Source organism: Teleopsis dalmanni, chromosome X, assembly GCF_002237135.1.
Source record: "Teleopsis dalmanni isolate 2A chromosome X, ASM223713v2, whole genome shotgun sequence".
Taxonomy (NCBI): Eukaryota; Metazoa; Arthropoda; class Insecta; order Diptera; family Diopsidae; genus Teleopsis; species Teleopsis dalmanni.
This window is the reverse complement of record NC_051848.1, coordinates 64,196,240-64,224,120: the sequence shown is the minus strand read 5'-3', so window position 1 is coordinate 64,224,120 and position 27,881 is coordinate 64,196,240. Positions and strand designations below refer to the sequence as shown.

Below are 27,881 nucleotides of genomic sequence, written 5' to 3'. Positions count from 1 at the left end.
TTGGACTTGAAACTGGCTATGTAATAACTGCCTTTAGTCTAAAGACATGCCTTTTTATTTCCACTTATAAACGATAATGTCGACTTAGGGCTATATGCATACGTCTAGCAAGTTGCAAAACTTGTTATTTACAGTCCAGGAGATCCAGGAGATAACCAGGAGATCCTTTTCTTGAAGCTTCATTAGTTTTTTCATTTTACTCAATACGATGCTGGGGCGCAAATAAGGAAATAAAAATTTCGAAAACCAAAAAGTATGTTCTCTTAAACTATTCAGTAATGTTATTAATAAATGTTAAAAAGCCTTAATATAAAAAATATCTATTAAATAATGAATTTGCCACTAATGCTTGCAGATAGTTTATGAGAGAGGAGCATTTGCTAACTGATTTTATATTCTCGAATCGCAAATCGCAAATCGAAGTATCTTTACAAGATAAAATTTCAATTATTTTTAAAGTAACTTTAAGATACATTTATTTTGTTTACTTACAAGCTAATGATTTAATATTACATATTGTGTTTATTTTAAAAGCATCGCTTTTCATTAAATATTCTGTAACACTTAAATGTATTTTATCAAAAATTAGAAAAAAAAATTAAGTGAAAAATTTCAAAATATATGTTAGTAAATCATACACAAGATCAGACTCGTATATATGTAACTATACTTTGTATTTTATGCTTTAGTTAATGATTTTCTCTTATTTTCACTCTTTATAAAAAGGTTGACAAACAAATTTTATTTTTAATAGAGATTTTTTTTATAAATATTTCTGGTACTATCTTTTGTTGTTTAGTATTGTAGTATGTATTTAGTATAAAAGTGATTTATATTTCGTAGGAAAGAATTTTATATTTTTTATTCTTTAAAATAAATATTTTCTAAGTCGCCAGTGTAAAAACGACATCTAAAACTCAAAGCCATTTTTAGCGCATTCAAACAATTTCTAATATATTTTTCAACTAATGCAGAAATTTCAATACCTTATCATAAAAAGTCGCTCATCTCAACAAGATTAGATTATAACTTTTAAATTTTATTGTTAACAGAAATGAAATAAATATAATTATAAGTATAACTTTAATTTTGTTGGCATTATTTACATTGAATTTAAATTATCTTGAAATTTTATTTACTTAGAATTTTAGGTTTTTAGTACGTTGCATGGTTTGCTTTTTGGTTTAGATAAAGATATGTCGCTACAGAATTTAGTTTTATAATATTGAACATGTGCTATATCTCTTAATTTTAACAATAATATTTGTATTACATATTTGAGTAGCCGTATTATTAAATAAAAACAATGCTACTTATAACTTAAGATACTTTTAGCAGTTAAAAATATATTGAAATTGTTGATCGATTTTATACTTGAAATGAAATGCATAGTAACCAAAAATTTAGAATTAACTTATATAGTAATAATTAGATGAACTGAAAATAGTTTTAATTTAAGTGGAATCCTTTTTCTTTAGTAGCCGTTAATAAACGTTCTTTCATAATTTCTTCGGTTGGATAATCTGGTAACTTCAAATAATGTACACAAGTGTTTACTGAAGGATAACTGCCTTCGCCTGCGTCCACTTTTCGTACCACCGTTAGACGGGGATGCAAATTTACTAAACCACCTGGTGGTAAACTACTACAACCTGTAGTAAATTGTAAGAATGCCTTTCGTTCTGGACCAGTCATACTCATTAATACATTAACAAAACGTAAAAATCCAGGGCTGAAAAAGGTAAAAATAAGTTATTAAATTTTAACTCCATTCAAATTATACAAGTTAAATTAATAATAAAACTTAAAACAATAAACACATTTATATAAATATTATTATATATATAAGAAAAATTCTTTTTTTATATAAGAAAAATCTTACTCATATATAAGAAAAATCCAACTTATATATAAGAAAAATCCAATTCATATATAAGAAAAGTCCAACTCATATATGAGAAACATCCAATTAATATATAAGAAAAATCCAACTAATATATAAGAAAAATCTTCCCATATATACGAAAAATCTTCCTTATATATATATACATCCAGGCATAAAAAATGCTAATTAATTTTTTAATGGAATCAGAAAGATTTTTTTTCGCAATTTTTTTTTCTATTTTAATTTTTAATATTTCCTCGTTTATTTTGAGGTATTAAGATTATCTTGAAAAGTTGCAATTATACAAATGATAAATTTAATTAATCTTTTTCAAATGATTCTCATAAAAAAAAAGATATCAGTTATCCTTAATAAATTAATTTATGTAATTTTTTTATAATCAAAAATTGATTCGGTGTGCAATTCTATATTACCATGTCAATTAAGTCAAAAAAACACTAGTCTATTATCTATTATATTGTGTTAACTATCATACAATTTAAAAAATTTAAAAAAAAAAAAAAAAGACAATTTGTACCTGTCTTTATTGTACCCAAGTTTAGGTTCTGTATAATTCAGTAAATCATCTCGTGTCCATTGTGGATGTTGTTCACCACAAATCATCAAACGTGCCTCCGTAGGACTAAATGCCGCTAACTTATTTAATGGAAAAACTTCACAAAAACCACGATGAAACGCATCTAACTGCTTTGCAATGCCATCTTGAAGAATAAAACTGATCAAAGTATCGCAGTATTCCTCTAAATTGTCTATGTTCACATCAATATTAGCTCCATTCGGAATTAGTTCCATACTATTTAAACCATATATGTGTGAACCGGGTAAATATGTAAATGTCAAGGCAAGATCTTCTAAATCAACTTCAGCATTAAGTTTGGTACGCAACTTAAGTGCATGAATTTGTTCATTCTTTTCTTCGTTAGTTAAATTAACTTCACATTCAATAGCTTGTTTGCGGGATAATAGTTCTTGTAGTTCCTTAATAAACTCATATCGTAATGGATCAATTTCTAATAAATTTTCGTACGTTAGCACGCCATCGTACCAGCTTCTTTGATTATAATCAATACTAAGTAATTTTGAGCAAGTATCTGCTAATTCAGAGTCTTCTGATATTACAGAAGTTGCCATAAGGTCTTCAGTTGCAGTAGTACTTTGTATTTGGTGTACTCCATTTGACAGGACTTTATTATGACAAAGCAGCTTTAGGAACGCATTAGATAAAGGTAAGTCAACTAGTCGCATGTCTTGCAAAACTTTGGCAATAAACACGCCAAGGAACCAAAAATATTTAGATACATGATCACATATTTCAGACTGCTGAGGAAGTGGTGCTGGAAACAATCCATGTTCTCTGCGATTAACATAATAACCAACAGGCTTGACTTCGCTCTGATAATCGGGCGATTCTCCGCTTCCAACTTCAGGCATTATTAAAAATTCTTCGCCATTTTCATCGTCACACAGCCACATACACAAGTCTTTGCGTTGAATTTCAGAGGCAACCTAAACCAATGACAAGACAAGAAAAAAAAAATATATATACATATATTATCTATTTCTAAATAAAGAATGAGTTACTTACAAGTGCATAAAACTCAAGAGTTGGTCCTAAGCCGGTACCCTCCTCACCAACAAACTCAACTTCAAGCACGGATTTACGGTTACAATGAACCTTCATCACTTGTATTGCCCATTCAAGCAATTTATCAGTGCGTGGTACTTTAACGCGTTCGTGTTTCAATCGACCAACACGGAACTCATGGTGTTCTTCACGTCGTGGGCTTAAACCAGGCATACGTGTGCGTTCTATTGTAACATCACGTTGAGATTGCAAACAGACAATACTGCGTGATGCACCAAAAGCTGTAAAATTAAAATAGGCTTGGCGAGTTTCGAACGGAAATAGGAAGGGGCATGATTGATTGAGATCTTCGCACCAATTAGGTAATGCGTTGCTTGCGAGAACCAAAGGATCCTGTATTTGTTGTTGTAGCTTATTAGTGAGCTTTTTACTCATAAATGCTTCTGGCGGCAGCACAGCTTCGATACCCAATAAGTCGTTACTGTCTCTTTGGTTAAGTGCATTTAGTTGACTTAATAATTGCAGTACATCATCTACAGTACACGTCACGTTTTCAGATGTTGTAAATTCACCACGCATTGGTGAGTTAGGAGATAAAGTGGAAGCACCACTCTTAGAAGAAATTATCGGTGTATTAGGTCCATCATCGGCATCAGTATTAGCTGTTTCCTGGGGTAAAATTTCACGATATACAATAGTGTATGTTGGTTCCCAAGCTTTACGGAATTTCTCAGTTTTGGTTAATTGAGATGACTGAAGCAATTCCTGGACTGCTCGAAATATGGTCCAATCATTTTGTGACAGTTCAATTTCAACTTCTGGTACTCCTCCAATACCAGGACCACGTAAAGTTAACGCAAGAATTGGTTGCTGAATTGTGGTTTGCTCATTTGCACGTGGCGCAGTTGCGCTGGTGCCTGGGACAGGTATTTCTAAATCAGATGTTTGATTAACATTTGTACGTCCAGGTCGAGGATCAAACGCAGGAATTAAAGCTGAAAACTGTCGTTTTAAAACGAACTCATCATCCCAAGACTTACGTTTTCCCACATTTGCTAAACGATTTTCAAGAGTTTCATCATCCATAAATGTAAGTAAATTCCGTGATACCATTACTTGTAACAAAGTATTCTGTAAAAATATTATTGTTAGAATATACGAGATATTATGATATGTATTTTCTCTTTGTTAAAAAAGTACGAATTGTGAAAAGGAGTTATGGACGAGTTAGCTCTAAAATTATTAGTTTTTTCTGTATTGTTTTGTCGAAGCAACATATATTTTTTTCAATATTGAATTGATTGGTAGCTTCACTAATCAAATGTTAGTGATCAAACATGAAATAATAAGGTCACCTACCACCAATGTTTTTCCATCGATGGTACCTTTTTATAATTCATGATTTTACAAAATATGTCTTTGTTTTTTTTTTTTTGGTTTTATCAACTTATAATTATATATTTTTCAACGTGCTAATTGGTCAATTGTTTTAACAAAATATATAAAGAATATATTTCATTGCCACCAATATTTCGATTATAGCCTATAGACATTTTAAGTGTACTGATACAATACAAATCTCTATAATATAGCAACAAATTCTATACATAGAACAATAACAATCAAATTGCAAACACTTATATGCAGGAATTATATATTTATCCGGAAAAATATTTATTTATGGAAAAATATTTCCATTTATTTGCCTGTCGAAAGTTTATCGATTATTTTATTTTGTTGTTTTTACCGACTTAAATTTTTTTTATTATATCCGTTTGCCTTAATATATTTTATTAACACGCCTGAGTGAGATAAAGTATACGATATGAACTTACACCAACTTCTTCATATTCATCTTCATTTTCCTCATCGTCGTTGTCTTCATCCATGTCGTCGTCATCATCCATATCACCAAGTAGTGTCGGAGCACGACAACTCTCAAGAAAATCTTCCAATGAAACTTGTTCACTATCGCTTGAAGTAGATGTCAAACTCATGGTGAGAGCAGGATTAATTGAAGCATGAACTTGCTGGCTAGTCGCACTTGCTCCGGTGTTCGAACCACCTGCCGCTACGGTTGTATTTGCTAAAAGAAAAAAATACATATTCACATATGCCTATATAATCCTCTCTACTATAATAGCTCTACTTACATGAATTGTTAGACGATAAACTTGGATAACTTTGAGCAGTGCTTAGTAATCCCGAATGAAAATTGCTAGATAATGCTAATTTCACTAAGCTCGTCACTGAATTTGGTCCACGTGGAAAGAATGAACACGTTCCAGAATTTTGATTATTTCGTTCGTTACTATTCATGTTGCTATTAATCATTTGGTTGTTTTGTATAGTTGTGCCTTGCGAAGTACGTCTTCGAGCCATTGCTGCAAATGTTTCTAAAAGTCCGCTATGTGCAGACGGTTCTGTTTGTGATGGTGTTTCTGAAGCTGAGCTAGTTGTAAGATTTGGTACACTTACACTCATTTGATTGGAGACGGAAACACTGACATTAGTACCAGAAAGTGAAGTTGCTGTCGATACAGCAATATCTGAATTACTTTGTTGTGGTGTGTCTGCTGAATGCACTAAAGTTGTTGGAGCCAAAATAACGTTTGTAGCTAAAGATTGTTTTTTACGAGATTCTGTTTGTTCACGCATTGCATCGGAGCAAGAAGGTACTCCGTCTTTGTAGTCATCATGAGAATTTAATTTATTCATATTTGTTCTTTTTATTGACTGATGTACAGATGCACTTATACTTCTCAATGTATCAGTCGACACACTTTCCAATGAAGTAAGGCTATCAGTTTCAGATAGAGTACTCGTTTGCTCTACTTCAGCTTTTGGTGCTGATAATTTTACACTTGGCAATGGTAAAATTTCAGATGAAAGTAAATTGTTGGTTGTGTTGCGTATCATGTCTACACCATCCCGCATTTTATCGATCATATCTATGGTATCTGAAGAGAATTGGTTTACACGTTGACTTGCAGAATTTGATCTTAAATTCACAAGCAATCCTTTACTCAAACTATTGACACTGTTATTAGCGTTCATTTTATTGTTAGCTTCTATGTTTGTTGACTTAGTTTCATCACCTTGTGAAACTTTCCGTATTAAACTAGCGGTCGAAGTGGTTGTAGTAGTTGGTACAGTGGAAGTTGCCGAAATACTTGAGGCTAACGAGCCAAATATAAAGCTTAAACCGTTTTTAGAATTGTTTGAACTGCTAATAGAAATGTCGGATGATATGCTTACATTAGAAGAAGATGTTGCAATATCGTTTAGAGTTTGATTTTCAGTAATTGTAGCCAAATCCGGAGCATTAGTATTGATGGCTTGCATTGAATTGTTAATTGCTGACAAGTCAGATATATTTTCCCGATCACGTACCAAAGTTGAAGACATTACGCAACCTGTTGAATGGCCACCCTTGACATTCGTTTGGCTATCTTCTTTGATGCCTGATGAAGAAGTATTTGTTAGGATTTGGGACTTTGCAGATGAGAAGACATTTTCGGTAATAGCTTCAACAGCTTGTTTCCATGCTAAATTATCAGCTGAGGCTGCTTGATCTGTTGGTCCATCAGTATTACGATTTATTTCAGTTGCTTCCGGTAATGAGGGAGTGGAACTAGATTTTCGTGATGTTAACGTAACTGATTTTTCTTTTTTATTGATACTTATGCCAGAGCTACTGCTGTTTGCAGAAGTAGATGTAGTGATTGAAGTGGTGGATGGAGTTATAGAATTACCACCCTCTAAAACTGATAAATTGTCACAATTGGCTAATTTTATATCATATTTTCCTTCAGCGCCCATACGATAAGAATTACGAACACCATGATCCCATTTCACATCAATCCAACCATTGTGAATGTCACCAGTAACAGTACCTTCACATAATCCATCTTGGTCATCCCAACGCCAATCAACACCTCGTACGACACGAGCTCCTGTAGTTATGTGTTTAAGTTGTGCTCGAATTTGACGGCGTTCTCTTCGTATTTTGGCTTCAGCTTCTTTAGCACCTTTACCAATATCTTCGCAAACACTGACAATTCGTCCATAAATTTCTAAACCACTTAAACTAAGGTAGTGTGTTTGACCAGATGCGTTTCGTCCATTTTGTTGTATGCGTATATGGCGAAAGCCTTGATTTTCATCTGGTGCGCAAACAATTGGCCATGTAGATGTGCTACCAGGTTCAACCAAACTCTTATCATCAGTATGAGTTACCAGTGTTGTCCAAGTAACACCATCCTTAGATCCTTGAAGCATCCAATTTCGAAGTGCTGAACGACCATATCCTCGTGCATGTCGCAGGGTATAAGCGTTTGGAATAATGTAAACTCCTAAATCAATAGCAAACCATGCTTTTTTGTTGTCCTTAGTGTGACAATTTACAGAAATCGAATCACGTGATAAAATATCTTCCAACTTGCCATAAGGTAATGTTTTGCCTTCTGAACTTGTAATTTGTACGAGACCGTATTGTGCCGGATTGACCCAATCGCTTGTTTTGCCATTGGATCCAATAAAATATATTAATCCATCTTCATCAAAATCAAAGTGATGCTTAAATACCATACCTTGTTTATGCTCACGTAGTTTCTTTAAATATAGGAAAGTAGATCTATCCATATCGTACCATTGTTTTGCTACCATTTTCAGCAAATATTTTGACAACTGTCCAATGGTGGCTAATGGTTCCATTTTTAATGTACGACCAGTGCGATCAAAAAGTGATGTTTCACATGCTGCTCTTTCAAGTCGAAAACGTAAACGCTTAGTTAGTATCTGGAGACCGTAACCAGTACCAGGCGCATCATAAACATAAACAGGCAACTTTTCAGTACTTTCTAAAACGGCTACCAGTTTTTGTACCAAAATGTTTGCGGTTGTCTTATTAATATCTTCCTCATCTCTATCCTTAAGCATACATTGCTTAAATATTGAAATTCGTTGTTTTTGCAATTTATTTATTTTACTACGTGACAATCCATTATCCCAATAGTTTTTGGATAGTACAGCTACCAAAGCTTGTACTAATCCAGAAGAGTGCATTTCAAATGCACTAACCACGCCATCTTCTCGTAACAATTGACCCAGTTGATTTAATGAACTACGTAATTTTTCCTGCCAATTCGTTTGGTTACCCATTCGTTGCTCTTCGAGTGCAATTTCGATTTCTTTCACAATCGATGTCAATTTCGCCACAGCACCCCGTGGTACTAATTGAGCAGCCTTAAAGTACTTATTGTATATTTCCCGTGCAATTGTTTTAACTTGTGAACGTTGAACTTCAGTTTTGGTTTTGATTTTTTTCTTCTTATTGATCGACCAACCGGAAGCAAAATCTGGACCAAGTGTAGTTTCAGCTGTAAATGTATGCTTCGTGCCTCGATTGCTTTCGAAAATGAAACCTGGCAAGTCATCTTGCAATATAGTTACCTGATGACCTTCGGTATTATGTATTTGTAATTGATTTGGTTTTTGAGATTGGAGAACCCAATTGCCAACAACCAACCGCAAAACGCTAACTGTTGGTAGTATAGGTTGTGATGATGTGCCCGCGCGTACCGCTGAACGTGCACGAATTAATTTTTCCAAAAACTCACCACGATTTTCTAAATAAATATAAAAACGTTTACTCTACTTAAAAAATCAACATATCACATATTGTTTGTTTTTATGTTTTGGTTTATTTAATATCCATATGTAGACCGGTTTTTTATTTTCAATATAGTGCACAAAAAAAAATTGTCTTTTATATATATTACGACTTGTATTATTTTAAAAAAATTTCATTTTTTTAATTCTTTTTGAAATACCTTACCCTACTTATTTTTTACCATGTACTGAGATTAACGCTTCAAAGTGCTTAAACAGTATTATGTCTTAATATAAATAATATAATAGAATTCAATCGTTTAGATCAAACCTTTTTCAAAGCTACAGCTAATCAACCTGTTCGTACCGCTAATCAACCTATTTGTACCGTTAATCAACCTATTTGTACCGCTAATCAACCTATTTGTACAGCTAATCAACCTGTTCGTACAGCTAATCAACCTGTTCGTACAACTAATCAACTTGTTCGTACAGCTAATCAACCTGTTCGTACAGCTAATCAACCTGTTCGAACAGCTAATCAACCTGTTCGTACCGCTTTGTAAGAAACTTTAAGAGAAAAATTGAAGTACAAGTGATCAAAAACTACAAAGATGGTTTTTAAGAATTCTACTTTAACGGAACACTAAAAGTGTTATGATATACAGTCATACTTCCATAACTCGAAGTCCAATTTTGCAAAGAAAAGGTTCGAATTATGAAGACTTCGAGTTAGAGAATTTTTTTATTCTTTTTTTATTTTTGAAAGAAACTAGAATTACATTTTAAGATATTTATTTATTTGCAATCAAATAAAGAACGAAGTTATAGTCAGGTAAAATATTTAGATATTAAGGTTTGGGACTTTAATTTTTTTTCTTATATTCGGTAAAATGAGATTCCACTTTATTCATACTCTTATAGTGATCATCAGTTGTAGTATGATTCGTTTGCAAATATAAATTCAGAATATTAAAAGAGTCTTCTACTTCATTCTTGGAAGGCTGATAAACAATTACATCCACCGAACCATCATCACTTTCCGTTGCGCTTAGAATTGGATTCAGTAATCTAGAGCTATAGTGCTCAATAATATCGTTATCTGTAGGAAAGCTTGATTTACAAATTTCATTGTCACGCTCAATACAATCGTTAAGAGTAACATTGGAAGTTATTTTATTTACTTTAAATAGCGCTACCAGCGACTGGCATTTGCGCAAAGAAGCAACATAAGAAAGAAAAAATTAAACATGTGGTTTGGAAAAAGGGACTTCACCTAACAGCAAAATGTATTCATACTTAAAACAAAAATTCGACTAATAGAATGCACTTTCCCATATTCCTATCGGCACGAAACAAAATTTTTGTTCAAGTTATGGAAGTTTGACTGTATATAATTTACAAGGGTTCTTTTATATTTATTTTGTTATAACTATGTGTGTAAGAAAGGGCTGAACATGCATAGAACATTTCAGACAAGAAATAAAAAGAAAAGTTCTCAGGTATGGACTAAGGCAAGTAAAGAAAATGTTTCCATTACTTAATATGCTTACTAGTAGATAATTTAATATATTAATAAATCAATTATTAGTTCCTTTAATTGAAAAGAAACCAATAGGACCTCAATGCAATATTGCATAATTTATGGCACTTAAAAGATTATGATGTTCTCACGAAATGGTCTCATGCATCTCTATAATTAACCCTGCTCTATTATACAAACTGCTGCAGTAAAAAATGAAACTTTATTAAACAAATATGTTATAATTAGTATATATACATATAATAAATATGTATATATATTTTACTTAATATATTACACATGTGTTGTCAGTCAACCGGTCTACATTTTTATATTGCAAAGTTAGTGAAATTTTGAATGTTAAGAGCAGACAAACTATATACAATTTAATATAAATATAAAGATAAAATGCTTATATAGTACCTTTCCAAGGATGTACATGTATCTCAAAAAAAATTTCTAATTGTCCTAAGCATTTACGTTTATGTACAACATTTGTTATGTTTCTTAAAAATTGCTTTATTTTAAAGTCAAGATATGCATTAAAGGTAATGATTATAGATGATAACTACATGAAAGTCATAAATTTATGTATCTACAATAGACAGTGAAAGCTCTTTACAGTGGATAACAATGAAACTAGCAATTCTGGGCGCTTTAAGTAGATGAATTGCACGATTAAGAGACATGTCCATTTATGAGAAACTCTTTTTTTTTTTAATTTTTTTCAAATTTTACATTTTTCTGGCTATCCATATTTAAAGTTTTCACTGTATATAAAAAAGTCAACAATAATATATCAACAAAATTATATTAAATCTTAGCACTAATAATTCTGTTGCTTGACTTTTTTCAGAACTATTTCAGTTTTGTAATAAATTTTAGAATGCATTTCTTGACTTGGAAAATTGCAAATTAATTATGAATTGCTAATTTATTATTTATATGCAAAATAAGTTGTATTCTATAACTTATTGCTTCAACTAATTGTCCCTTGTGTGCACATGTGATATAGCATTGCCAAAAATATTGTTAATATGCGAAAAGTTTGTGTGAAAAAAATTTTTTAAATTTTTTAATACTAAAAATTTAGTGTTTAAACAGCGTTGTTACTTATTTAGACGATAAATGAAAATAATTTATTTAAAAAAAAATTCTTATACTAACAGAAATGCTGAGGTGATACTTTGTTTCAAAAAAAAAAAAGTTTTTTTTTTAAAAATTGCAAAATGTTAAATAATATAAGTTTATTTGGCAAATTTTTGAACTTGAAGTTAATTTGTATTTTAATAAAAAAAACAAAAAAACTGAAACAATATTTAAAAAAAAACTAATTAATTAAATAACAAATCAATTTATTTCTTTGCAATTCATTTGAATGTGATTTTAATAATCTTGTATACACCAAGTATTAATGTTTGACTGCTACTCGTATTGCTAATATTTACCAAAAATATAATAGAGGTAAGCAAAATTTTGAACTCTTGGTAACCGTCAAGTTTTTACTCTTTTAAGCACCTATTGTTATTCGACAAAGTTATCATTACCTACCGGAAAACTGGATCGATGTTTGATGTTGAACACAATAAAATGTATATAAACTATTTTATCACTTTGTTAATGTAATTTTTTAAATTCTTTCAATAATTACAATTTTTTTTTTTGTTAATATACACTTACACTTATCGTTCTACTAATAACGAACACTAAAAAATTAAAATAATTTTCCATCGAGCAACTACTATGGGTACTACTACAACACAATGTTTGAATCTATCTTAAATTTCAGTGTAATCCCTATCAGAAAGTCTCGAAAATTTAACATATGTTAAAGATAATCTTAGTTTATTGAAAAATTCATATTGTGAAAGTACAATATTACATGTAATTTAATGTAAGCCATATAGTATAAGCTAAGTCTGTATAAAGTGATCTATAAATGTATCTCCATTTCATTAGGCAAAATATTACCATAAAAACCTTCTAAAATTTATTAAAATGAAGACAATCTTATTTTTTGAAAATCTCCATAATGTAAAAGTGCAAAATATGATTTACCACGAACACTAATTAAGAATTATTTATATATAAAAATTATCCATTTTATGGTTTTGATTTGGCTATTTTATTTTAGTGACAGACGTCAAACATAACTGTCATCCACGTCATTATCTATTTAGTGAAGGGTTTGCAATTTACAATTTGGGTCATTTAATAACACGAAACACGTTAAAATTATAAAATCTTACTACAAAAATGGTGATTCCTTAGTAGTCGTTTGTCGTTTAGTACATATGCCAGTAAAATAAATTTTCCTGTGTGGAGCAGTTTTAACGACTATTATCTCCATATATACTATATCACTATATGATTTGTCATTTAGTGCAGAGGGGTTATATGTCCGTACTTTTTAAAAAATAAGAAATGTGTTACACAATACGCTAATTCGGATAGCTATTGTAAAATATAAACGTGGAAGATGTGTAACTTAATAGGGTGCTTTTACAAGACACACAATACTTCTTGTTCTGACTTTGTTGGTCGAGAAAATTCCCGAAAATGTAATATTACGCGTGTATCGTATTATCGTAATCGTATCGTGTAATCGATTATAATCGCATCGTGTAATGTTGTTGTTGTTGTTGTTGTAATCCGCCATGTCAACAAACACATACCTGTTTGTGAAGTCCCTTTGGGGGTGGTTGAACGGCGCTTAGTCGTCTTCGACGAGTGGCTCTGGGACGTAGACCCAGCCGTTCTTGGAACCGCATCGTGTAATCGATTATAATCGTATCGTATAATCGTTTTTAATTGTATCGTATAAGCGATTATAATCGTATCGCATAATCGATTATATTCATATCGTATAATTGTTTTTAATCGTATCGTATAAGCGATTATAATCGTATCGTATAACCGTTTTAAATCGTATCGTACAATTTATATAATTGTATCATATAATCTAATCGATTTGTTGTCACTGGATTTTTTTTTTCTTTAGAGTTAGTCAAAGCACCATGCTGATGCGAAAGATCTTGTCTAAGATCGAAAATTACCTCGGAAAAAATTCAGTACTTAAAGATATGACATGGTGAACATTTGAATGATATTATATTTTCTTAATAGAAATGGAAATATATTTCTTAATGGAAATGTCAGTGAAACACAAATTCAAACGAGATCACAATTAGGACTATATTTTATTTACGTTTACTGTCAGAACCACAAAATGGATACCTTCGAATAAATCAAAAACTTTTGTGTCTTTCTGTTAATTTGAATTCTAAATGTTTAAACTATAAACTTTAACTTGACCTATTTTAAATAAAATTTTAAAGGTTTTTTCCAAATCTCCAAATATCCAAATCTCTAAATGAATCCTTGTTGTGCATGTTTAATAAATGATAAATGTGTGTGTTTTATATTTTATAGATTTGTTTTATTAGTAAAGTTAAGATACATAGAATTCATAAACTTAACAGTTTAAAAAACATTATTCAAATAAATACAATCAAAACAACATTAACCATCAAAAATAAATTAAAAAACTACAATACAAAGAATAAACAATTAAACAAAAGGTTAAACACATAAACATGATATGAAATTAATGAAAAGCGTTTAAACAAAAAAAAAAAACTTACTCTCACCTTCTGTTGAGCTTGTATCCACGGGTGGACTTTTTCCTATGGCGTAAAAATATGTGTAATGGTTATGAATTAAAACAAAATTAAAATAAAAAATAAATACAAATATTTTTAAATAAATTAACCCAATAATTTACTTCTCTGCTAAGCAGTTATAAAATACCAATCAGTTTAGTAATGCAATTTTCGCATATTGCCATCGTTATCGTTATATACCCAATTATTAAAATCTTATATTAGATTACAAGAAAAGTAACATATACATATTTGAACTCGGACCGTTTAGTTTAGTACAAAAAAAAAAAAAAAAGAAAAATTATAATATAGTAGAACATGCACCGTATTTCCCACATTAACATTATAATATTATAATATTGTATTGCATTTACCGGAAGTAAAATGCATTTGCATCACAAAGTGGAGATTATTAATCATAACAAAAAATGGTACAAGGAATTAGTTTTGTTACTTTTCTTGTGTAATAACTACAATAAATATGTACGGCTCTCCTATACCCTTAAGGGAGTAATTATCTTAAGAAATTATATTTACAATAGTAAGTAGTATTATGAAAGATATAAGTTATAGAAATTTCCAATATTTTATGATTAAAAGCTAGTATCTATAGAAAAAATTTATAATTATGTTAATATTTTATCATTATTTTTACCTGAGCTATCATTTCCATTTTCAGGACTACCGCTTGAATACATGGTAGCCAATTTTCCATCCAGTATAAATCGAAACCAGCCATTGGAACCATTTGATAATTCCAATGCTGCAGCATCTGACCAAACATATAAACAATCACGGCCACGACATATGCTCCACTCACGCCAATGGTAAGCTTTGCCTTGTAGGATTTCTTTAGCATCATCCATTGGATCATCTAGTGGTAAAATATATATATCAAAAAAAGAGAAATATATGTGGTGCATACCTGTACTTTGTTGTGGTTGTTCACTTGAGGAACTAGTAGTAGCATGTTCTTCATTCGTTGTATTCGTAATAGTATTCGCGCTATGTAATGATGTTATTGTTGAAGATAAATCAATTTCCACATTAGAGTCCATTAGACTTTGGACCTTCGAAAATACTCCTAAGCGCGCAAATTGATCAAGAAATTCATCCTGAGTTTTTAACATAAGTTCTTCAATAATAGTTAAGACAACAAGATGACCGTCGTCATCATCCTAAATAAAAAACAAAAACAAAAAAAGAAAAACATATCATTAAATCATCTTCTCCGAGCTTACGTGGTAAGTAAAGATACCACCAATAGAAATCTTAGTCGTACTATATTTAATTAAAAAAAAAATAATAATGCTTACTAATCATATAGATAGTATGGTTTTAGATTTTTAAGATTAATATATGTATTTTGTTAATGATATTAATACAAATTATCATCTAGTCATATAGATACTTAACACACAATTAAATTAAATAATTTAAATTTAATTATTTTATTTGAATTTAAAAAATTATTGGTTGTTATTATTCATCAAGTGAAATATATAAGCGGCGAGACCAGATGGAATAATATATTACTAACACTAATCTACAGACCTGCAAAAAGTAGAATGAATTCATAATTCATTAATTCTATTATATCGCTGATAATAGAATAGAAAAAACAAGGAATTAACTATTTTCTTCACTTTTAGTTACTTAAATAAGGTGTTCAATTAAATTAATTATAAACCATTGTATTATTTCTTATCATAAAAAATTAAAATACTTGCATTGGTGTTATTATTTTGCACACGTCTATATATATATATATATAATGTAATAAACATTTATCTTATAAATTTTATTTCTTCTGGCGCTAAATTGTAACAAGCCTATCCATCCCTAATGTGTAACTATAATTTTTTTTCAAATTTTAAGACATTAAAACATTTAAGTATACAAGTAATACTAACTATATTATAATTAGTGAATATTAAACAGTTTCTATTTTAAATTTTTTAAACATTTTTTTAAACAAATTCAGTTTATTTTCCATCTGTATCTGCATACATAATACTAGTATGAAAAAGCTAAAAATCAACATACTACTCAAAAACCCAGCCTTGTATATATCTAATTATTATATATATATATACATAATAATTACATACAGAACTATATAAATAAACTCTATTAGTATTAATTATAAATATATTTACACAGACTATATTTATATTATTATATTCTTACCTCATTATCTAGGACACTGGCAACTACCTCGACTAACAGTGTACCTAAGTTTTGTCCATTTTGTCCATTTTTATTTACGCAAATTACGTCCAATTTAGGTTGTTCACATAATCCTTTTAATATAGATGCGTGTGCATATTGGACTAACTTTTTTATGAGACCCAAACTTGCACGACGTACACTGCTTAGCATTGTGCTTTGAAAAGTACGACAAAATACTGGTAAAAAGAATTTAAGATATACCGGTGCCATTTCAGGGTCACCACGAGGTTCAACTGGTGTTCCATCATCATTGCGATTTTTATTGACAAGAGAATGACCTGCTGCCATCCATTCGCCTGGTGATTGCAATATAGCTGCAACTTCTCTGTGACCATCATCAGAACGCTCTCGAGCTTTATCCAATGGTGTTTTGCCATCCTCATCTCTAAGATCTGGGTAAGCACCGTATTTAAGTAAAACTTTTGCGATACCCGGACGTCCAAAACAAGCAGCATAATGTAATGAAGAACTGCGTTGGCCTTTGTTAACGTCAGCTCCTTTCTCGCATAAGTACTCAACCATTTCAAGTGTGCCGAATGCTGATGCCCAATTTAATAATGTTTGTCCAACATCATCCATACAATTAACATCTATATTACCAGACTCAATTGCTTCTTGTAATGCATCAGTATCTTTTGATCGTATGCAGTCAATTAACTGACGATGTGTACGTTCTACAGCATTATCTGCTCTACGCACACGTGATGTTAATTGACCCTGTGCGTTTGTAGTACTCGAACGTGTCAACGCTTGACGTCCTTCAAACAAAAGTAACAATAGTAAATCAGCGAATCGCATACAGTCTAGTATGCAACGCTCATCGCCTTTAAGTGCTCGCTCTAAAGCGTCTGGTAATTGAGAACGTAATACTTCATGTGTAATAGTAGCTGAGCCACGGCATAGTGTAGATAACAAAGAAATAGTTGTAGAAATCGATTGGGAAGAGCGTTGGGTATCTGATGTTTGAGATTTTCCAGGTGTGGAAATTGCTATATTCTCACTTATTCCAGTAGAAGTGGTAGGACCTGTATTTGTAGGAGTAGTGCCTCCAACAGTGCTCGTTGTGTTATTATTTTGACCAGCTGCATTCCCCAAACGCTTTAATAGTTCCGTCACAAGACCATATTCAGCAAGCGGAGCTGGATCAACCCATTTGCGCGTAAAACGATCAGCTACTGACGCAAAGCATTTTAAGGCACCATCTGAGACCATGGGATCTTCATGTTGTAGTAAAGTACTGAGACTTTCAACGCAGTCTTGTATGCAGGGTGTATTAGGTTCAACTTTTGTGCAAAGGCGTGATACAACTGCCATAGCTGAATGCAGTGTGTCTTTATGTACTTGTGATCCACAGTCACGTATAAACGACAAAACACAATTGAGGCCACCCCCTTCAAAAACTGCACCTGCTTCTCGGGTGCACACCAATTCTAATACTTTAATACACTGTTCGGCCAAATCGCGAGAAGTACGTGATGTTAGATCTGCAACTACTAATCGATTGCATATTGCTTTAATGGCACCATCAATTGCAACAATACGACGTGTGCATTCTGCTGAGACATCCAAATAATAAGTTATCGCTCGCGCTGTTACTTCCAAAACATTTTCTGGCGCTAATTCATCTAGAAAAATTTTGCACAAAGCAGGCAAAAAGCTGCGAGGAGGACAACTAAAAAAGTATATGGATGTTAAATAATTTTATTAAAAAAATATAACAAGAAACTATATTTAATATATTATTACTTACCTTTCGAAACAGCGATCAACATTATCAGACATTAGCAACAACATACATAGCTGTTCGAGAGCAATCAACTGCATATCGCGTTCATCTCCTTGTCCCATAGAGAGCCACTCTAAGAGTGTCTCAGGATCAACGTCGCCCATCTGAAATTATAATAATAATATGGATATAGTATTAGTCTTTAATTAAGTTTATTAAAAATATTTGTTTTTATATTAAATAATCTGCACTACTTTCCTATATAACAGATCAAATATATAGTCTGTTACTCTTAAAAGTGAGCATTTGTAATTATGTTAATGTGTTATATAGCTTTGAAAATTAAGTCAATCCTTTTTTCAAAAGTCCATTTTATCTGCTTTGAAGCTGACTCTTTCTCAATTAAAAACCTTCTATAATGCTGTTTAACTACTTTACATATCAATGTTCATCACAGATAGTAACACGATGAGAAAACATCATCGTGCTATCCGCAGTTCTCATAATGTTATCTAATTATATATAAAATCATCCGCAGTTTCTAAAAAGACTATCTCTACTACCTCGTATCTTATATATAAATCATCAACATTTCCTAAAAAGACTAACTCTACTACCTCTTATCTTATTATATATAAAATCATCCATAGTTCCTAAAAAGACTATCTCTACTACCTCTTATCTTATTATATATAAAATCATCCACACTTCCTAAAAAGACTATTTCTTCTACGTCTTATCTATCTTATTATATATAAAATCAAAATATTTAAGGTCTTGGGTTATTGCTGCGCCGACTAAATCGGTAATTCATTGCTTAGTAAGCCTCACAATAAATAAAAATTAACTAAGTTTTGGAGGAAAATAGTTTACTGAATTGAACTTATAGGTATTGCATATCTGACCTTCATCAATGCCATAATTGATATGCTCTCGAAGCATAAATAAAATTATAAAATGTTTCAGTGTTTTTTTTGGCTGATTTCCAAGATTTCATAAAATGTAAATATATTTCACTGTTCTCATCATACAAATATATTTGGACATATACGAATTTCGACTGCAAAATAGGTAAATACACACACCCATACACATAAAAATACTCGTAAATAAAATTAAGGTAGCAAAAAATTATTTCTTAAACATTAAATTGGAAAATAAACAAATATGACAATGCAACGCACTTTGAGAAATCAAACAAAGACTTTTTTGGTGCGAATTCTTCTCTGGCCAATCTTTCGAAATTCCCTCTTCTTTACTTTTTGCGCAATTAATTTTTTATCACTTAATTATTGTCTATATAAATTCTCTAAATACTTTTTGCTCTTGAAAGATATTTCCTGTATAAAAACCAACAGAAAATGAACCTATATACAGAAGCATATCAAGGCATATAACACCCTACAGTAGAAGTAGAACCTTCATTTCAGATTAAGGTAGCTATATTCAACTTGACCAACATTTATTAAAAGTATTTCAACTGTTTGTGTGGCAAACATTTCACTAAAATATATATATTTTTGTATTTTTACAATTAAAAAATTAAAAAATAAAAATATATAATATAATATATATACAATATAAAAAACTAAAAAGAAACTTTCCACCCATCAAGAAACTCTAAATGCGATTCAAATAAATAATAAGGTAAACCAGAAGACGTCAGAAGGATGCTAATTCTCAGCTAAACTTTTTTAAATTGCTAGTAACCGCCTCTTAAAGCTGTTGTCTCAAAGAATAACTGATACATGACAACAGAAGAAACTATTTGATTAATAAAGCATTGAAATTATATGCCCGATTTGCAATAACGGAAGTCCAAACTGTGTGTGCCAATTACAGAGCTACATATTGGACTCTTCGCTTATAAAACTCTGAAAACTGTTCTTTATGTTAGACTAAAACAACAGAATATAGTAAAATAGTCAGTTAATATTAAAGTGAATTTACTTCTAATAGATCGGCGACAGATCAAATTATTATTAGAATTTATTTTAAAAAACTATAGGCTATGATCTCGAAAAAATTCTCATGACTAAAACGAGAACTTGTGATACCTAAAAAACTGACAAACGTTTTAAAAACGGATATATAATAGCCAATACCAGAGTCAAAATTCAAAACGATCCAAATTTATTTTCAATAGTGGACTGAAACAAAACAAAGCAGTGTCATATCTACTTTTAGTAATGCACTTGAAAAGTTCATACAAGATGTTTCTAATAAACTTAAGAGGAACAATACTCACTAAGTTATCACAAGTATATATATGCATATACTTAGGCATATGAGAAAAGATAGTTCTTACGAACAATGAAAAAGATTTTTGTATACACAATTTAAAGACGCAGCAACACATATAATATATATCGTTAAAGCCACAATACATACATACCACTTCTTATAAAACGACGTAGCTTGTTAATACTCAAACAAAAAACAGAAAACAAGAAGTTTTGAATAGTTAAGTTTTTTACATACACAACAACAAAAAATTTATTTATTTATTTATTTAACAGGATGTGTTTTTGTTCAAACAATAACCGAACTTAAGATCATGAGTATATGGGCCTTCAAACCAAATGAAGACATTTAAGGAGAATCTTATATACTTAATGTACGTATAAAGAATTAAACAAACTATCAAAGAGCAAGCAGTTATCTAGCATATCAAAGACCTTATTATACAGCGACTCTTGTAAAATTCATCAGTTTAACAGCGAAGCAGATATTGGAAAAGATAAAATGATCAGGACTTATACTCAGAGGACAATAATACATTTAATGAAGTGTAATAAAAATAAAATATAATAAATTAAAAATAATTTAAAAACAAAATTAATAATAATATATTGCGGAACAACCGAGGAAAATCATGATCAAGATGGATGAACAAAGTGATAAAGGATAGACATAAAGTTATTTTTTGAAACGATTGAGATCTGAACTAAATAGATTGTTCTAAATAATGTTGTAATCTAAATAGTTGCAATGCTCCCTGACCTAACCCTGACCCGCTGGGACCTAAAAGCAGATAACATGAAAGGTTTTACAGGAGGAATATATGGGTTAGAATGTAGTGGGTGATGGTTGAAGTTAGGTAGGAAAGGATTAAGAAAGAAAGGGTCGATCAACTCAGATTCGAACGAAAAAATCTGGCCACTTTAAAGAGGTTAGTCTAAGAACGACCGGGTGTACGTATCAGAGCCACCCGTCAATCTTGACGACCTAGTGACATTCAACACCCCCCAAAGGTACTTTACAAGCAGGTATGTGTTTGTTTTAACATTTGTTTATAGAATGCCTATATTTTGAGTCTAAACTGCTAGAAGTACTTGATAGTTGCCTGCACAGATGAGTATTTTTCTTTTATTATACTTATGTCATATTTTTTTTCTACTTGGAAATTGAAAACTTATGCTCAAATTATTAAAACACCAATTAAATTTAAATAAAAACAAACAAAAACCTAATTTGATTAATTTGAAATTTGAAATCGTGAATAGATGTTGCAGCATAGGATTCGGGCAATTTGAACATATTAAAATCATATCTTTGCTATCTTTATGAGCTATAACTGATAGTTTACGGTACTTTAATGGACTATCAGCTTCTTGCCTGACTATTTCATTTTGTACTCTGTATATTTTTGAAAGCACACTAAACTACATAAATCTATAGGTTCCACTCATCGATCTAGACGATTACAGAAGCAGATCCCGGTGAGTGGCAACAACAACAACGTAAATCTATACCAGAAGATCACATAAATTATATAATGGAATTATACATTTAACATTACCAAAAGAGATCACACAAGCAGATCCCGGTAGGTGGGAACAACAACAACTTAAATCTATACTAGAAGATCACATAAATTATATAATGGAATTATATATAAAGATTTTATTTTACAAATTCTTCTCAGAATTCCTGTTAATCAGTCATTCAAATGGGTTTATTCTGTCAAAGTAAATGCCAGTATACGTGGAATTATTTGTATAAAATATAATATTGTTATATTTAACAGAGAAGTGCGTTATCTTTCGCAACTTAACAATGAATGGCTTTAGGATAAAAACTTCTAGAATTTATCATTAATTCCAATATGAAATTAATTATATAAACTGTTGGTCTAATTATAATTTACCAAAATAAGAAAACAGACATTGCCCTTATAAAGATTTATCGATTCTATAACAACCATGGATAACATGATATAATGCGAAAAAATAAAAAAAAACTTTCAGAATATTACTTATTATAATATTATATTAATATTATAACACCAATATTAGAATATTTAAAAGGAGTCAGCTTAAAATGAAAGTTTTCATATCAGATTTTCCAAGTACCGGGTTCTTCTATTTCAAGACAAAGTCTTTTATTTCAAAAACTATAATTCATACTAGTGCTGTTCATATTCGAATTTACGAAGTATTCGAAGAAATTCGAATATTCGAATAGTAAACGAAGTCTTCGAAGTTGGAAAAAACTTCGAAGTTTTTGTGAATTTTTGTTCTCGAAGTCTTCGAAGTTTAAATGTAGTGAAAAACTTCGAAGACTTCGAAGACTTCGTAAGCAAAAGGTGAAGTGAGAGCGCAAAATGCAAACAAACGTGCATCACACAAATTATTTGAGGGTTGAAAGCATTTGCTTCGTTTGAACGGTTTTATGTTTTTTTTGTTGTTATTCTATGCAGAAAATTAAAAACATGTTTTTTTGTTTTATTTTATTACATAAAATTTATTTTATTATTAAATATGTATTATAATATATATTATTTTTAAATATGTTATTATTAAATATTTTTTATATTAAATAAAAAATTCACATTTTAAATAACTTATATTTATTATATATATTTAAAAAATTATATTTGAGAAAATTTTTAATATAATATAAAATATATACGTAATAATATGAAAATATTGATATTGATGGATTTTATTAGTAATGGAATTTTATAAAAGTTTTCATTTTCCTTTTCAATAAAATCACAAATTAAAATCTTGAAAATTAGTTATGGAAAAATGAGTTTTGCTTATTAATGCCTAATTATTTGACCTGTATGAGCTGTGATGATCACGCAGGCAAGCGCAAATTTATTTTTGCATTATAAAATTTTGAATGTTTTGTTGTAGTTACAGTTATTTTACTGTTTATGGAAAAATTTTAAATCCCTTATTCTAGGAAAAGAAATACATAATATTATAAGGAAGTATCTAAATAAAATGTAAATTAGTGTATAAGCAAAATTGTATAAAAGAAATTCCATCAAATTTTCATGTATTTTATATTATATTAAAAATTTTCATAAATATAATTTTTTACATATAAATAATAAATATAAGTTATTTAAAATGTGAATTTTTTATTTAATATAAAAAATATTTAATAATAACATATTTAAAAATAATATATATTATAATACATATTTAATAATAAAATAAATTTTATGTAATAAAATAAAACAAAAAAACATGTTTTTAATTTTCTGCATAGAATAACAACAAAAAACATAAAACCGTACAAACAAAGCAAATGCTTTCATCCCTCAAATAATTTGTGTGATGCACGTTTGTTTGCATTTTGCGCTCTCACTTCACCTTTTGCTTACGAAGTCTTCGAAGTCTTCGAAGTTTTTCACTACATTTAAACTTCGAAGACTTCGAGAACAAAAATTCACAAAAACTTCGAAGTTTTTTCCAACTTCGAAGACTTCGTTGAAATGCGAATATTCGAATATTCGAAGAACTTCGAATTTTTAAAAACTTCGAATAATGTGAACAGCACTAATTCATACTACGAAACTTAAGATTTTTTAATATATAGCTTTTTTTTGGATTGCATGGATTATTCTCTAAGAAAAGCAATTATCATTTTTTAGATATTTAATTACTTACATTGTATTAATATGTCGATTAGGTATTTCACAATTAAACTTTCCTTTCTTTGCGTAATATTCAGTTGATTCTGAAAAATAAAAACATAATATTTAAATATATATATTTTTTTTGCCAAATATATGAATTTTATATTATGTAAAGATATGATAAGATTATTAATTACAATTTTGTTATTAAACTTGCGAACAGCTCAAAAATTTGATGTTCTTGGTTTCACACTTAAGATTTTGATGAAAATCGAAAAAGTTATATCTTAAAAATTGTTTTCTTAACGGTTTGATCTTGAGTTTGAAACGTCTTGATATTCGTCGTTGATCTTAAAAGTTTTAAAATATTCTTGACATACAATGTTTCCAGTTGTTTTAAAGCTCAATTAAGATGTTCTTTTCAAAATGCTCTTTTCAGTTAAAAGGTTCAAAATTCTAAGTTGCCAAAAAACCAAAAAACTTCTTCGAAGCTGATCGGAGGACTGCAACTCATTCCAGTAGCGCACTTTCCTATATGCAATTTGTATTATTTTAATCGATTATTATTAACTTTTTTCTTAAAGACGCAGTTTTTAAAATTTTGAATTACTTAACTCGTGTCTGTTTAGATATATTACTTACTTCATTGAATTCGTTTCTTAAGTTATATATAGCGAATCCTTGCGTAATTCGGAATTTTTCACCTAATAATATTGCTTTTATTTATTTTAATCTGACCATTTAAACCGTAACTATAGGCGTACATAGAGCGTAGCAATCAATTAAATACAATGGAATTTGTTCATGTCATCGCAAAAATAAAACTTGCTGCGTATGTTAAACCTCAAAGATTTGATGGTTGTCTAGAAAACTTTATTAACTTTATTGTATAAATAATTGTCTATAATTAATGCACTTTTTTATTCATATAATTTTTATGTAAACAAAAATAAATAAGTATTCTCCGATTAAATATGGCGTGCATACAATAACAAAGTAATAGTTTTATGATAAACATGTCTGATACTTTGTCATAAATTATAATGAAATAACAATGATTGATCATTTCTAATATTAATTTACAATCAAGCTCACACAAAATATATACTTGTATATGAAATATAAAGCTGTTTCTTCAACGAAACAAAAAAATTAAACTTACAAAGAAATAGACACCTAACACCAATGCTTATTCTTTTTTTAGAATGGTTTCATATTCCCAATGAACTATAGTTTTTATCGATGACGAAAGACATCCTTAACTTTAACTATTTTGTTTAAATAGGGTCTGGGCGAAAAAAAATATAGATACTACTCATTTATGAGATTAACAGGGACTTTGTTTCTTAGTAAAAGAGAGTCCACAATTCTATAATCAAAGGGATTCTGGGATTGTTGTAGTTTAAAAACGTAACCAAGTTTTGTTTAATACTAAAATGGACAGAATATACAAAAAAAAAAAAAAATATTAGTATTTGTTAAACGCGTAAGAAAAGTTTTCACTAAGAAACTGTAGAATATAAGAAAGGCATCTAATTGTCAATTACTACTCATAGCTAAATCCTTCCCGAATAAAGAATAGAGATATAGCAAATATGTCACACAGTTTATCAATATACGATGCTTAAACAGTAATATATCTATGAGCTTCAGGTGTATAAACAAAATAACTGAGCAGTACATTGCGCTCTAAACCCTAAGCAACGCTTCCTCTCTAAACCCTGCTACACTCTATTTAGTTTGAGTTATAGAAAGTTCGAGTTATGTAAGTTTGACTGTATATCACAAAGGTTATCGAAGTATGATAACGTTGTGCATAGTAGTAGGTATTAATGAACAAAGCAAACCATAGTTACACTGTAATATAATTATGAGTTCTGATTATGTAAACAGAATGATTGAGCTGCACTTTGAAGTATTTGACAACTATTAGAGTGAACTTCTAAAAGTTCTGGTCCAAAAAGGGTCAAGTCTACCAAAAGAGACAAAACAAGCAGATCCCCTCGGAATACAACAACAACAACATCTGAAGTTTGTAGAAATATGAAAAAAGTTAAGACAGTACTTATACGAAACCACAATATTGGACAAATATATAAGTCTCTTCTCACTAGAACCTGTATTATGAATACTATTATGCTAAAACAAGGTTTCATCAGAAGTTTTGCTATAATGGATTTGGCAATATATGTAACTTAATATATGTAATCATTACATTTACCTAGAAATTCCTTATGGACAAGTAAAGCTTTAAACCATATGTTAAAATGTAAGGTGTGTTGAACGAAAGCTGTCATATGTTTCATTGGAAATACGAAGATATCAATATCAATAAATCAACTGCGTAGAATTAATGTAAAATTAACTCAATCTACTATAACTGTGTATAACTATTTAAATAATATCATGCTCTTAAGAGTTAAAACAAATTACAATCAATAACAACACAGCAATGACGACGATGATTATAATAATCATAATGATGATGATGATTATGAAGATGATGATGGTGACAACTTAATAAATAAACCATATGCAAAATTACAACAACTAATTCACACATAAATAGTAAATGCATTTCACTTCACTTTAGAAAAACACATGCGAATATTTACAGATAGATTATATACAGGCAGATACATATATATGAGCACAATGTCCATATCTCAACAAACAGAAGTATGCACCTGTGTTTAGTACATTTATGCAAATTTACAAATTGATACTGCATATTAACTAACCAAGGCAAAAAAGAGGTGAGATGCACTGACATTAAGTACACACACTTATCGGAGAAAAATTAATGTAGTACACACAAGAGATTATTTAATAGTTAATTAAAATGGATGGCACCATATTATATATTGCATTTTAGATACAAATTTCGAGTTTGTAATTTTTATATAGTACATAACTGTTAATACCGAGAAAGAAACTTAAATTCGCTCATGCAAATCGTGACCACTTTTTGGTCGCCATTATTTTCTGATCTTTTTTAGTGATTCTTTTCGTAACAGTACAATAACCAAAAATGAATAATTTCGCACATACCCTAAAATAAATTATTTTACAAAATAATATTAACCACACTCAATTATTCTACATTGTTTTTGTAGGCGCTAATATTAAAATCGATTGAAAATTGACATGAGCACAACTAACAAATGATGAAATGTGAAAGCCCAATACTTTTTTTAGTAAGACAAAGAGAAAATGAACTGCTGAGAGTCAAGAGTCAGCGCAATTTTGATTCACTGAAAAAATGCCCTTAAATAACATTAGATGCAAATTAAAGTAATGCGTTTTAATATATTTTATCTATTTTAATTTTGTACTTACCAATTATACAATTTTCAACATCTCTACCAATACGTTTTATTTTATGTTCCTCCGTTTGGCTCTTTGAGGAGAGCGTACTTTTGAATTTTTTTCGATACCGAGATATATGAAAATACTGCAAATTTATAGTTAAATCAAAATCATTTCCGTTTTTTTTTCAATTTTAAAACAAAATTTATAAAACCTCATACATTTGTAAATAACTTTCTTTTTTATGCCAATTTTTCTAATTTATAAAACTTTATAATAATCCATACAGAAATTTTGGATGACTTTACACCAACAGAAATTTTACACCTCTTCCCCGAAATATAGAAAACCGACTAAAATGAACGGAAAAGTGTTGCTCGCGCTACCGCGAGCATGCTATGTTGAAAAAGTAGTAAACGAAACATACATTTTTTATTCCCTGTTTACACAT

The 27,881-nt window shown here is 30.0% G+C and overlaps 1 protein-coding gene across 7 annotated transcripts; it reads right to left on the bottom strand.

Moving 5' to 3' along the window:
* Positions 1–653: 653 nt before the first annotated feature.
* LOC119687860 (E3 ubiquitin-protein ligase Ufd4) lies at positions 654–27,881 on the bottom strand. 7 transcript variants are annotated; one of them, XM_038102383.1, is made up of 15 exons: positions 27,652–27,881; positions 27,461–27,575; positions 24,764–24,992; positions 24,319–24,652; positions 24,153–24,222; positions 18,271–18,410; positions 16,479–18,192; positions 15,214–15,466; positions 14,944–15,138; positions 14,271–14,312; positions 5,645–9,121; positions 5,327–5,577; positions 3,492–4,622; positions 2,424–3,412; positions 654–1,732 (listed from the first exon to the last, which is right to left on the bottom strand). In XM_038102383.1, exons 6-15 carry the CDS (start codon positions 18,408–18,410, stop codon positions 1,450–1,452), a joined length of 8,475 nt encoding a protein of 2,824 aa, XP_037958311.1. In that variant the 5' UTR covers positions 24,153–24,222; positions 24,319–24,652; positions 24,764–24,992; positions 27,461–27,575; positions 27,652–27,881; the 3' UTR covers positions 654–1,449. The 7 variants fall into 7 exon arrangements, with proteins under 7 accessions (XP_037958311.1, XP_037958306.1, XP_037958310.1 ...); XM_038102378.1 differs by having other exon boundaries at positions 655–1,732; positions 14,944–15,162; XM_038102382.1 differs by having other exon boundaries at positions 655–1,732; positions 14,277–14,312; positions 14,944–15,162.